The following is a 13,170-nucleotide window of genomic DNA, read 5'->3' on the forward strand; positions in this document are numbered from 1 at the left end:
TGAGAGTTTAAGCAGCTAAACTCCTTGTCTGGTGTCTGTCTGATCCATCAGTAAGGTATAGGTGTTTTTTGTGTGTGTGTGTTTTACCTTTAACCAGGATAATCTCTATTTAATTAAAAATCTCTTTCACAGGAGTGTCCTGGCCAAGAATGGGCAGCAGTTACAATCACAAACTTACAGATCAAAATAACAAATACAAAATGAAAACACTTAAAAACAATTGCACATCGAGTCTTCTTCAAGTGACCAAATAATAGATTTAAAATGTTCCATAGACACCAGAGTTTGTGATTTCAATTACATTTTTTGAGTAGATTCCATTCAAACGGAGCTGCATACATAAAAGCCCTTTTTCCCAGTTCAGTTCTTACAAATGGAACAGAAAGAGTATAACAATTTTGAGACCGGAGGGAATATTTCCCAACACTTTTCTGTTAAATAAGACAATACGAAGGCAACAACCCCAGAATAGTTTTATAAATAATTAGGTAACATTGCATTTTCCTTCTAATGGACAGAGAGGGCCAGGCTATTCAGTTATACAGTGCAATGATGAGTTAAAGGTTTACAATCTGATATAAATCTTAAAGCGCTATGATAAACGGCATCCAAAGAAGAGAGAAGATGAGAAGGAGCAAATTGATACACCACATCACCGTAATCAAGTACAGGCAAAAAAGTAACCTCTTTCTTACATTAAATGAAAAACAAAACTTGTTTCTAAAATAAAACCCAAGCTTTATTTAAAAAAAAATTCTTTAATTGAGTTATGTGAGAGCCAAAAGATAATGTCTCATCAACAATGATGCCAAGATATTTATACTCTTTTACTAACTCAATAACATAAGCTTGGTTTTACCAGCATTCAAAACAAGTTTTAGTGTATGAGCCGTGACTGAATGACATCAAAAGCCATTTGATTGCTGTTTAGAAGGTGCACCACAATACATGACAGTGTCATCTGCAAAAAAAGTGAAAATTTAATTTTGAAACCAGAAAATAACATGATTTGATAAACCAACACTCTCTAGTCTATGCAACAATATTTCATGATCCACTGTGTCGAAAGCCTTTGATAAATCAATAAAAAGTGAAGCGCAATAATCACCTTTATCCACTGATTCCACAATATCATTTAAAACTTCCAGAACGGCTGTTGTGGTACTGAAACCCTGATTGATTATTAGATAGAACTTTGTTTACATTCAAAAAACAGGTCAACTGGTCACTAATAAAACTTTCTAAAATTTTTGATAGGACACAAAGCTTTGAGATTGGCATAGCAGCATTTGCCTAAAATGATTTATGTAATCGCAGTTCAGAAGAATTCTAGCACCTCCCTGCCCTTAGGGTCCTTTGAACAAAGAGAGCTTTCATATTTCAGCAAGGAGAAGAAAAAAGTGCATTAGGTAACAGGCCAGGGTTGCCTCACCTGTCTCCGTATGCCAATGCACATTTTACAGCATTGTCATGATCAAATAATAAGCAGAACTTGACTGGAATGTAGAGAATGTTTGTAAAGACATTTTTGATCTAACAAATCAGATGAGACTTTTTTTTTTTTTTCATTTAAACATTTATTAAAAGTACAACAATAACAAACAATTATTTTTTTCTCCTGAAAAACTTTTAAAATGGAGAGAAATAATAAAGATTATATACTTATACAGAGAAAAAATCTAACATGTCAAGCACAACAATCACCACTAAGTCACAACGTCACTGAATGTGAAAGTTTAACACAAGCACAATAAATGCACATTACTTAAAATATGTTCAACAATTTGTTGAGAAAATGAGATTTGATTTTCTTCCTATCAAAGAAAACAATTAATGTTTGCTTAGATGGACAACAAATCATTTCCTGAATAATACAAGTACCTTCTATTTTGTCTTGCCGGATGACATCAAGAGATTTTAAATCCATTTCAAGGAATCCAAGTCATACAACACACTGACTTTATCAAAGTAAAGTCTTAGCGCATTTAAATCACACAACAGTCCTTATAAACATTTAAGCAAACAGATGTTACACATCTTTTCTCCTATTTATCTGTGAAGTACATGATGCACCTAAATGCCAACTTTCCTCCGTGATTCCTTTATAACACATTGGGAGACCAGAGATTTCAAAAAGCCTGCAAAGAGCTCGTCATTGCAAGCGCATCACACTGACCTGATGCTTGGCTTTCACAAAGCCCATTGTGACATTTCCCTTCTTCAAGCCCTTCTCCATATCCTATGAGTATCTGACGTATATAAAAATACAACCTTACAAAAACCTGTCAGCAGTACAGCCCCCTCCCCTTTCGACGGTTACAAACACAGAGGTAAGAGCATTTACTTTCCCGTCCCACTTCTGAAAAAATATTTGGTAGCAAAATAGAGTCTACAGTACAAATGGCATGATTTTCAGAAAATAGGCATGCATAATCAATTTATTAGACATATTTACAAGCTCAGCTGAGAACAGATCCCAACCCTGAGTGGTCCAACACTGGACAACCCACTTACTCAAAATGGATGAATGCCTGTGAAGAAGTCTCCAATTTACTATTTACAAACTCTGTTGTGAAAGTTGATGCGAAGGCACACTCACTCAGTTTCATTTCTAGAGGATGTGAGAACACAAGGTCTCACAGGTAAGTGTGCATATCCACAGATGTATACAGACACAACCAACGCTGTGAGATATGAAGCATGAAATACATAGTGCTCAAAAAATATGTAATGCCCAGTTTTCAAAATTTACCACAACATGAAGAGGAAATTTCTTTTCCTCACCAGACCTCACCAAACCTTGAACGGCTCCTCACCCACTCACTAAAGAATAACAAATAAAAGCGGGCACAACACATGCAGTTGTGAGTGGTGAATCCTATAAAACTCAATAATAATTCACATTCATTCCCACAGAACAGACAGCCGGCTCGCTGCAGACAAAGCTGAACTCAACTCCAGACCAGACACTATACAAAACACTCCCAGAGGATGCTGGAACAGGTAAAACACCCTCATGTAACCTCCACACACACACACACGCTTAGCATGGGTCCGTGATAAGAGATGAAAAACACTTCGATATTGTGAAGCATTGATAACACTTTCATAAGTGTTACATAAACTGTTATGTACACATATGAAGTTTGTTATATAGTATTCTGTTTAGTGAATTTTAAAAAGGTGAAGAGCTAATGTATGTTTCTTTTTAAAGTGCTGTCCAGCACATTTCACTGGCTAGGACAAAACAGGATATGGAAATGTAATGTTTTGGGGAAACCTGAAAAACAATATTAATTTGAGTTTTCAATGTCTGAACACACCGCTTAGTCAAAGACATCCTGTTTCTTTCTCACGAGGAAGGTCAAACCCTCTTGATACGTACTACAATCGCATTATGACACGGGCCAAGTTTCAGTTTGATCAAACCAAAAATAGATCAAAAATACAGTTTAACTGATATTTGAAAAACTTGATATTTTCACTTTACAAAAAAGCACTTTTTTCATGTCTCATAAAAAAAAACAAGCCTCTGTTATGGTAAAAATGTACCTAATATAACAGCATCATAACGGACACAACAGAGGAGAGATCTTACATACACATGCAACAGTATATAACAAAATATGTCATAAATGGCAATATTTGATATCAATAATGGCAATAAAAATGGCTACCAATAACATAAAAACGAGTATATACACATACTGTAATACACTCCTCCAACATGAAAGTGCTACCGAGTCTGTGGAACCCATTTAGTTGGCAGGTATGAAGGTCTTCAGCCTTCGACTCCTGAAGGAACTTTTTTCCCAGATCTGGTGGTTTGTATATGGAGCGTTTTTCCTATGACACACTCGAGCAGCGGATGGAGGGGGAGCCCATCTGAGTGAGCACTTTGTCCAGCCACTGCAGAGGACCGTTCAGGTGCAGTTCTATCCAGCAGGGGGTGCTAGTCACTGTCTGCCGCCTGACAGCGTTAAAGAGTGAGAAATAAAGAGAGAGGTCAGAAACCAGAAACACACAGTGGCCAGAAGTATTCACACACAATTTAGCTGCATCGGATCAGTGATTGCAACAAGCGATTTCAGTGATTAGCATATGAATATCATTGCACATTTTCATATTTGTTACATTCCTTTGTTTTGATCACAACCATTTTTTAGAAAGAAAAAAAAAACTCTTTTTGAAATATTTTGCTTATCTTTTTTGTAATAAATGCCACTTGGTTTGATATTTTATTATATTCTAATGCAATGAAATCGGAACATTAAGTGTGGCTTAAAGGCACACTTCACCCAAAAATGAAAATTATGTCATCGTTTACTCATTTAGTTCAAAAACCTGTATGAATTTTGTTCTTCCGTACAACACAAAAGAAAGATATTCTGAGAAATGTCTCATACAATGGAAGTCAGTGGTCACCAAAACCTTTTGTTCTGCAGAAGAAAGAAAGTTATACAGCTTTGAAATGACCTCAGGGTGGGTAAATCATGACAGAATTTTGATTTGATTTTTTTTATATACATGAATGTTCTTTTCAAACTAATAATATACAGATTTTATTCCAAGCATGAACGGATTGTTAATAAATCATCCACTAACATCATTTACTGTGAATGTGAATGACTGTCAAGAGATAATTCAGAGTTTGTCGGTTTGTCTGGATATAAACGGCGTGTAAACTCTGCTCTGCTGTTCTTTGCTTTGGTCCCTCATAGGGACGCACTTACTGCCAAACACACTTCTTTTACATTCCACAATGCTTACACAACACTCGTCTCCATTTCCAACGCTTGGGCTCACACACACACACACAAACACTCACACTGTTAATAACACCTCACACTGCTCACGTTCCATTCCTCACTGGGACTTCCTCTAATCCTTCCACTCACACTCACACACACACACACACGTGTCTCTCCTGAATCTCTGTCCCTCTCCTACTACATGACTTACAGTCACTTCAGCACTCAGAGAATGATTCAGAAAAGAATTATAGACAAGTGGATTTCATTTTAAAATGTAATCATTCTATACTAATCAATAATGAAAACAACCAGCAATAAATTTTATTATTGATTAGTCAAATCTTCACACTGTGCACAGAAAACTTAAGTGAGTAGTGAAAAATATTTTTATGGAAATTTGTTTTTTAAAATTGTACTGTTATACTCTATTATATGTTTATATTTTGAAAAATAAACCAGGTGTCCTGACATCAAGTAAACGTGCTATTAAACAGAGCTCAACAGAAAAGTTTTAAATAAATCCTAATTGAAAGTTACAAATCCTTCACTACCGTTCAAACGTTTTTGGTCGGTAAGATTATTTATCGTTTTTGAAAGAAGTCTCTTATGCTTAGCAGGTTGCATTTATTTGATTTATTTTCTCCAGTGTCACATGCTCCTTCAGAAACCAGTCTAATATGAAGATTTGGAGCTCAGGTAACATTTCTTATTATCAATGTTGAAAACAGAACGCTAAAATTAACCATCATTTTTGCGCAACATTTTATCAGGATTCTATGATGAATAGAAAGTTGTTTGACAGAGTAAAGACATTTATAATGTTACAAAAGATTGCTGTCACTTTTGATCAATATAAATCATCCTTTCTGAATAAAAGTATTCATTTCTTTAAAAAAAAAAATCTTACTTTTGAACAGTAGTGTATATATAACTCATGCAATGATATTTTTAAATAAAAGTAATACAAATAATTAAAAAGTAGCATGCTGAATGTGCGTTCCTGGAGAATGTGCGTTCTGCCTCTTAACAATTAACAGTTTTTAATTACTTTGGTTATTAAAATGGTTCTGTTGCTTTCACATTATGTAACCATTACATTTTAGACATATTCATTAGTTTCATCCAACAATGTGTCTACTGTCTACCCACTGTTTTTGTCTCCTAGCAGCTTCTTTTATTGATCGTTTGACTGTTTCTTGTTCTCAGTAAATCTATCAGCCATCTATGAACAAACCCCTGACTTTTTTTATAAGGCCAGTGCTGAAATACAGCATAAGCGGAGGTCGCAGCCTCCATTATTCTACAAAGTCAACTAAGAGTTAAAAAGAGATGGAGTAGTGGAAAGAAAGTAGGAGAGCAGGAGAAATGAAAGAGGAAAGCTCTTCCTAAATTCAGGAGTTTCGTCTTCCATGTAGATACTGCAAAATTATTACCACTTTTAATGTCAAGTTTTAGAAAAGATATTGGTAAATAAAAGCAAAAATGAGGAGAGGTGATATCTACTGTAGTCATCGACCAAGTAATCTGGGGCAGCTCAGGTGACAAACTGAGAGAATATGAAGGTGAATTCAGACAATGGCACTGTGCTGTTCTACGTCATGATATTCGCTGACGTGATGGTAAATACATGGTCCAACCATAAAGTGCTCAAATGGCATTTTTAAACTGCAACAGTGAGAGTTTGTCCGCACTTAAAGAGGTGGTACTGAAGGTGGGGAGAAGTGGAGGGGCGTGAGAGAGAGTGGGTGTCTGCTGAAACCTGACACAGCTCAGATTGTGTCTCCACACGCCAAGCTGTCTGGAAACCACAGTCTCACTCTTTCTCACACCAGTCTTACTCTTTCCCACTCTCTTCTCAAGCTTTCTCTACAGATGTCCATGGTCAAAACCCACAACTGCTTCTAATTAAGGTCTTGGTTCCATGGGCTCAAACAATGAAGTTACTCACAAGAGCAAGAGCAAGATGGGAAGAGAACAAAGAGAAACCAGGAAACTCTGAGACATTTTGAAGCACACCATATGTGAGTTTGTTTGGTGTGGAATGATTTGCAAGCGCAGACCTAACAGTTTATATGACGGACACGCTAGGCTGGTGGACACTGGGTTGCCTTACTACGTCAGAGCTCTTCACCAGAGCGAGCCAGACCGAGAAAAACAGTTACCGCAGCCTGTCAGACCCTGTCATGACCCCGCAGGACTGTCCATGCTAAAATAGCTGTAAAGCAACATTCCCTCCCATTGTCTTACGGAACAGTAAAATGGTTTGGGCTTCCTTTACAAACTTCTGTCATTACTAGTTATATCTGCTGATATAAGAGATTTCTTACTTTATCATTATCAATTGATGCTGGATATTAGGGATGAAAAATATTAAAGTGCCCCTATTATGGATTTTTGAAAATGACCTTTCATGTAGTGTGTAACATAGCTCTAAGTGAATGAAAACATCCTGCAAAGTTTTAAATCTGAAAGTGTACCGTATATAAAGTTATTGTCTTTCAAAAGTAACCAAGTTATTCGTTGTGACATCAAGACGAAACATATTGCCCGCTCACTTATTGCGCGCGCAGACACCAGGGAAAACATGGTGCATGCTCACCTCACCTATTTTTACATTTAGACACCTTTGCCATCATCTAACATTTACTTATTTTATCACTCATTTCAAATTTATTTTAATAACACTGTTAAATGTTCTTTAGCATCTGAATATTTAAATGAATATATATTTTTGAAACTGTACATTTTAAATTTGTGACACCTAAAGTTTTTTTTATTTTTTTATTTAGACAAAATAGAAAAGAATAATAATATCAGGATTTTATCAGTTATCAGCCATAACATGAGAGTTTTTGTTATTGGCCAGAATTTTTATATTTAACATCTCTATTCTTACGGTCCATTTAATTTAATTTAAATCAAGACAATGAATGTAAATGTAAAAGAAAATAAGCAGTAGTAGGTTACTAAGTCATTCAATATTCATAATACCGTTTCTATAAAAAACTGATTACGACAATCAAATTCAAAGAATTTAACAGGAAGCATGGGTGGCTTCTGTGGTTTAGGTAACACCACTTCACAAGTGATGCAAAAGACTTAGAGCAAGATAAATCAAAGCCACATTCCAGGAGTGGCAAGCATGTGGACAGATATAGAGTGAAGTGATGGCAGTAATCGTACCTGTACTCGGCTCCCCAGCCCTTCACGAAGCTCATGCGAATGGTGCACATGCGGGTGAGCTGGTACACGGCCTCAAAGCCCTGATTCACAGACTGGGCCAACAGAGCTGCAAACTCCTGGTTATTAAAGATCTTCAGATTACAGCCTGGATGGAAACAAAGCGGTTTGAAACAAGCTTTCAACTGTCAAAAAGGAAGCTTTGTTTCATCCTTTTCAGAACCGCAATTCAGTAACTTAACAGTTGAACTCTGTTGATGAGGGCTATTTGTTGAAGGTCTCTCGCTTTATCTTACCAGGTGGGATCTTGCAAACAGTGGCGGGGTGCCAGCCGTAACGTTGGTTACAGTTGGGACTCTGAACAAAGATGGCGCTGTCACTTAGACACTCTGCAAACACTTCACCACCAATGTAGTACAAACGCACACCTCGGCCTGCAAAAATAGAAGGTTGCCACATAAATAAAAAATACAATTATTTTATTCTAAAATAATAAAATAAAACAAAAATAATGTTGTCTTATGAATGAGTGATTGAAACAGATGTGTGCGTACCAATGTGCCTGCGCGTGAGCTCCACAGCTGCGTTGCGGTTCACATTGGACAGCAGGCCCAGGCAGAAGCGCTCAGAGTTGGACGGGTCTGTGAAGCCGTCTACCGTTAAAGAGGGCTGGGAGGCATGGAAAGTTTCACCGACTCTCTGGTTCAGCTCATAGTAGGAGATAGAGCACCAGAACGCTGGTTCACAGTATGTCACTGGCTGTAGATCTGAGAGAGAAAGAGAGAGAAAAAAACAATAAAAGGAGCGAATCCGACAGGCACAGACATACACAGAAAATGAAAAGAAATAGAAAAAAGAAAAAAAAGAGACAGGAAAAAGAAAACAAACAAATGGGTGGGGACACAGAATATCCGAAGAGAAAAAACACGGGGGCTGGGAACTGACGGCACTGTGATGTCAAGAGCAAATGTTACTTCCCAGAAATAAAGGCTGAATCGGGAAATACCATCATCACTTGGACACAAATCTATAGAAAATTACAGGCTCATGGCACTGGCCGTTCTCTCTGACACACACTCATACGCCACTGCTGTGGAGAGGAGAAATCGCTGTGGGATCTGAGCAGTGTCTGCAAAAGCACAATCTGATTCAAAAGGAATTGTGGGCACTCCCTTGCTAAGATAGTCACGGACAGGATGTTTAGAGTGGGAGGTTTTCTTCCAAGTTGTTTTGGGGACATCCAAATAATCCATTTCGCAATCCTTTTCCTCTAAAAGACTGAAAACACATTTCTACAAACACTCAGTTTGTGGAAATGTTCTAAATGTGTATTTTTAATTACAAACTGTCATTTAAACAATCAGTCAGTATTTGCACTGATTTAGATCTCACAAGCCCTTAAGCACATAACACAGTAACAGTTCGTGGTTCATTTAGAGCTGGATATGAGGAAGATAATGACTTGAATGAGTAAGAACTGCTTCGACTGACTCATTTAGCGAGTGAGTCATTAGACGGATTCAAACCGTGAGTTCATGCAGAAGAACTGTTAATGCAACTGGATGTCAGGAAGACTCTGAATCAAGACTAAGGGTGTCGCAATATGCCGGTACTGATGATAACTGTGATATTTAACAAGTGTGATTCATTAGCCAAAACAAGAGAAAACACAAAACAAAGTTAAAGATGAGTGAGGTTTGGAGACGCTATGAAGGGAGGCTGGGATCTTAAGCTTTCAAAGCTAGCTTGCTATTGCTAGCCTTTACGAAATTACCCACTTTAACTTTAATATCGAATTCTTTTGGCCACGATAATCTATAGTGAAAATCTGATATCGAGACAACCCTAATCAAAACCATTTGATTAAAAATTACTGCAAAAATGGCAAAGAAAAGTGAAGTTAGTTGTGTGAAAAGATTTAGCATCATATATTTTCAAATAACACTTAGTTTTGTAAATTGGTTTTTGCAATGCAATTCAATCATTTTGTGTCCAAAATGGTCCAAAATCTACACACACATGCAATCAGAGTTACCTAAGTTGTTGTGGGCAGGAGACACAGGGTTCGGTGACAGGTTTGGAGACCCTGAAAAGAAAAGGACAAATTAATAACTAATGGTATAAGAATGTACAGTAAACAGGACAAACACATTTTGATTAAAAAACTATTACATTTCCAATAATTCAAGAGTGCAAAGTCAATTATCATGTGTTTGTCTTCAGACATTTTTCAGGTTTTCGTCCCAAAATATTGGTGTGTGTAGACCTACTTTCATACACCACTGATTAAGTGTCAGAAAGAAACTTGGAAAAGTGATATGCAACTGAAATGTCACCAAAAAAACAAACCTGGAACTACTTCATAGCTGTGCAGTTATAGAAAATTCAATGTGTCAACCAATCAAAGAATGCAACAAATGCGGTGGCATAACTGGCGTCACCTGTGTCCATGCTGCGGTTCATCTGATGATCACTGGTCTCTCCATCCTCACTGATGTAGCCTGGAGGGGGCGTCTCTGTAACACACACAAACACACAAGGTTAGCCTGCATGAACACAAATTGTACACACCCGTAACACAGTGAGCCAGCTGATGGATGAAGGATTAGGCACATCAGCAAACACATCCGGCAAAATCTAGCAGGTGCAGCAGAGACAATGTCTCACAAGGGTTTTATTTTTCCCCTTCACATTAAGACACCCGATTTAGAAAGCTGGGGTCAGCTCAGTTTCAGCAGCAGGATATGAAACAACACACACCGCCCTATTACAGTAAAAGACTGCCTCTCTAAAGCAAATACCATTCAGATGAAACTAATCCCAGCTAAAGCCACTCCATACAGACTTCATGGGATAATCTTCCCCTTATGTAGACAAAAGCAGTCTTAAAATCACTTCAGCGTAAATTGTTCAATTGTAAAATGGTTAAACATATTTTATTATGTTTAACCATGTAGTCCTACAAATATAGGCTAATAAGTAACAGGAGGACTTTTGAATGGTAGTGTATATACAGGAGGTCAGAAACACATGTGACCACATTATCTGTATAGTGTAAATGCTGATGTATCCAGGTCAACAATGGCCACCTACTACTCACCTGTCAATCAACAACTCTGCTAAAACAAGGGATTTAAACTATGAAGTTTCAGAGCAGCTTAAATCAAAATAACCATCCGATCATAAAATTTGAAAGAGCACAAAGACAAAAATGCTAAACTTCTTCACTATGACTGATCTGTGGCACATCTGAAGTTCAGTTATAAATAAATACAGGCATAAATATCTAAAATAACTAAAGAATTCTGCTTGAAATATCATGTTTGTATTTAGATTAAAATTCAGATTTATTCTGGATGAACATGTTTTTTTTTCATGCATTTACTGTTCATTCTTTGTGCTTCATCAACACACTGTAACACGATGTAGTGATTGGACAGTACTGTTGCTTTATCTGTGTGTTTGGTTTCTTCTGCTCATCCTACACCTACACCCACTGCCCACTAGTTCCTGAACGATACTTTTTTCGATACTAATTTTATGAAATCATTTTAACAAGATTACATTACATATTACCTAAAAAAAGTTTAAAAAAAGAAAAAAAAGACTGTTGACTGTTTTTACAGACTCAAAGACATACAGTATAGGCCACTGGGGGGGCGGAAGCATCGAACTCGATACCCAGCCCTAGTGGGACTACAGCTACAGACTAAATTTACTCTAGTACACCTGGAAAACAATTGAGATTGTGCTGCTTTGTGGCAGCTGATGGAGATATATTCATTTAAAAGCCACTTGACATTTTTTGGTTTGGCTTTTCTGTTTTTATAACACTATGAAACTAATTAATAAGAGTCTTCTCCATTACTTCCTGTGCTAGAGTGTATTTGTCTTTTACCTGGTATGTAGTTGCTCTGGGGTTCGATGCCTGCAGGAAAAATTGTGTTTTCTGGGATGGAGTGACTGTAGTCATCTAGAGGAGGAAACTCACTGGGGATTTCAGTGTGACGAGGCACCAACACTGGAGGAAGAACTTCAGAGAGAGAGAGAGAGAAAGTTAACAAGAATGAAAAAAAAGAGAAAAAAACATGATACCTGAATAACCAAACAAAAAACATGTTTTGATTCACAACTTGCACAACAAATACTTGTGCATATACTACATATATTACTAATTACTAAGTATCATTTACTAATACTAATGTCAGGTAGAGCTGCATGATTAATCGTTAAAAGATCGCAAACACTCACGCAATCTCATTCCTAAATGATGATTTGCCTGTCAAAATCACACCGTTACATTCAAATCTGCGTTGGCGCTGCCGCTGAGCCAGAGAGAGCAGTATTCATGTTTAGGTATGAAACAGCTTCATAAACAGTCTTTTTAACCACACAGTGTTATTTCTGTGTTACAAATATTCATATTAATCACAAAAGAACTGGGATAAAAGTTTATAATTTGGATATAAACACTGACGTCTACGGAAGCAATTAAAATCACCTTTTGAAAGTAACATTGCGCTTCAAAAAACGATTGTATCATTACACCAAGTGGCGACAAGTGACTATTAAAAAATGTATTTGTCATTTATTTGTCACTGAATCATTCATTCAAGAGATTTCGTGCAAACGCGCGGTTTCATTTAACACACACGCAACGTTTGCAGTGTTTTCAGCCTCTACAGTCTCACTATATGAGGACATGAAAACATGAACTTCAACTCCAGAGCCGCTCTGAGTCATATCATCGCTTTGAGATCGTCAAATCATAAACACATAGAAACTTAAAGGTCTCCACGGCAACCCGTCAAAATAAAAATCACATCATATCCTGTCTGTTGCAGTGTAATTCATATTGAAATATTTTCATGAAAACCAATCAACCAATAATCAGCAGACCCCCTGCAGTACTATGACCGACCTCTTGATGAAGACCCCATGTCTAAACAAATGATACTGGCAGATATTGTGCTTGATGATTGTCTAATGGCTCGTTTCCACCGAGCGGTACAGTACAGTACAGTACGATTCTGGACGGTAAACCCTGATCCTGCTTGCGTTTCCACCGTCAACAGTACCCTTACTTGATAGGCGTGGTGTAGCCTATGCCGGAAAGAAGCGATTGACGTCATTTTCGCAAGAAGAAAGCGACATAGTAAACAACAATGGATGCCATACAGCAGATCTTGTTCTTGCCTCTCAGCATGTGGCTGTTTGTCACAAGAAGACAAGCGCT

General features: G+C 37.3%; 1 protein-coding gene across 1 annotated transcript in view; it reads right to left on the minus strand.

Moving 5' to 3' along the window:
• Positions 1 to 1,565: 1,565 nt before the first annotated feature.
• smad3a (SMAD family member 3a) overlaps positions 1,566 to 13,170 on the minus strand; it is a 33,590-nt gene continuing 21,985 nt past the window's right edge. The window contains exons 3-9 of the mRNA XM_084109294.1: positions 11,833 to 11,967; positions 10,376 to 10,450; positions 9,970 to 10,020; positions 8,489 to 8,701; positions 8,231 to 8,368; positions 7,938 to 8,082; positions 1,566 to 3,970 (exon numbers count right to left, since the gene is read on the minus strand). Of these exons, the coding sequence (XP_083965420.1) occupies positions 3,847 to 3,970; positions 7,938 to 8,082; positions 8,231 to 8,368; positions 8,489 to 8,701; positions 9,970 to 10,020; positions 10,376 to 10,450; positions 11,833 to 11,967 (881 nt within the window). The 3' untranslated portion in view covers positions 1,566 to 3,846. The remainder of the gene's footprint in view (positions 3,971 to 7,937; positions 8,083 to 8,230; positions 8,369 to 8,488; positions 8,702 to 9,969; positions 10,021 to 10,375; positions 10,451 to 11,832; positions 11,968 to 13,170) is intronic.

This window comes from Abramis brama, assembly GCF_963993115.1.
Source record: "Abramis brama genome assembly, chromosome: 3".
NCBI classification, from domain to species: Eukaryota; Metazoa; Chordata; class Actinopteri; order Cypriniformes; family Leuciscidae; genus Abramis; species Abramis brama.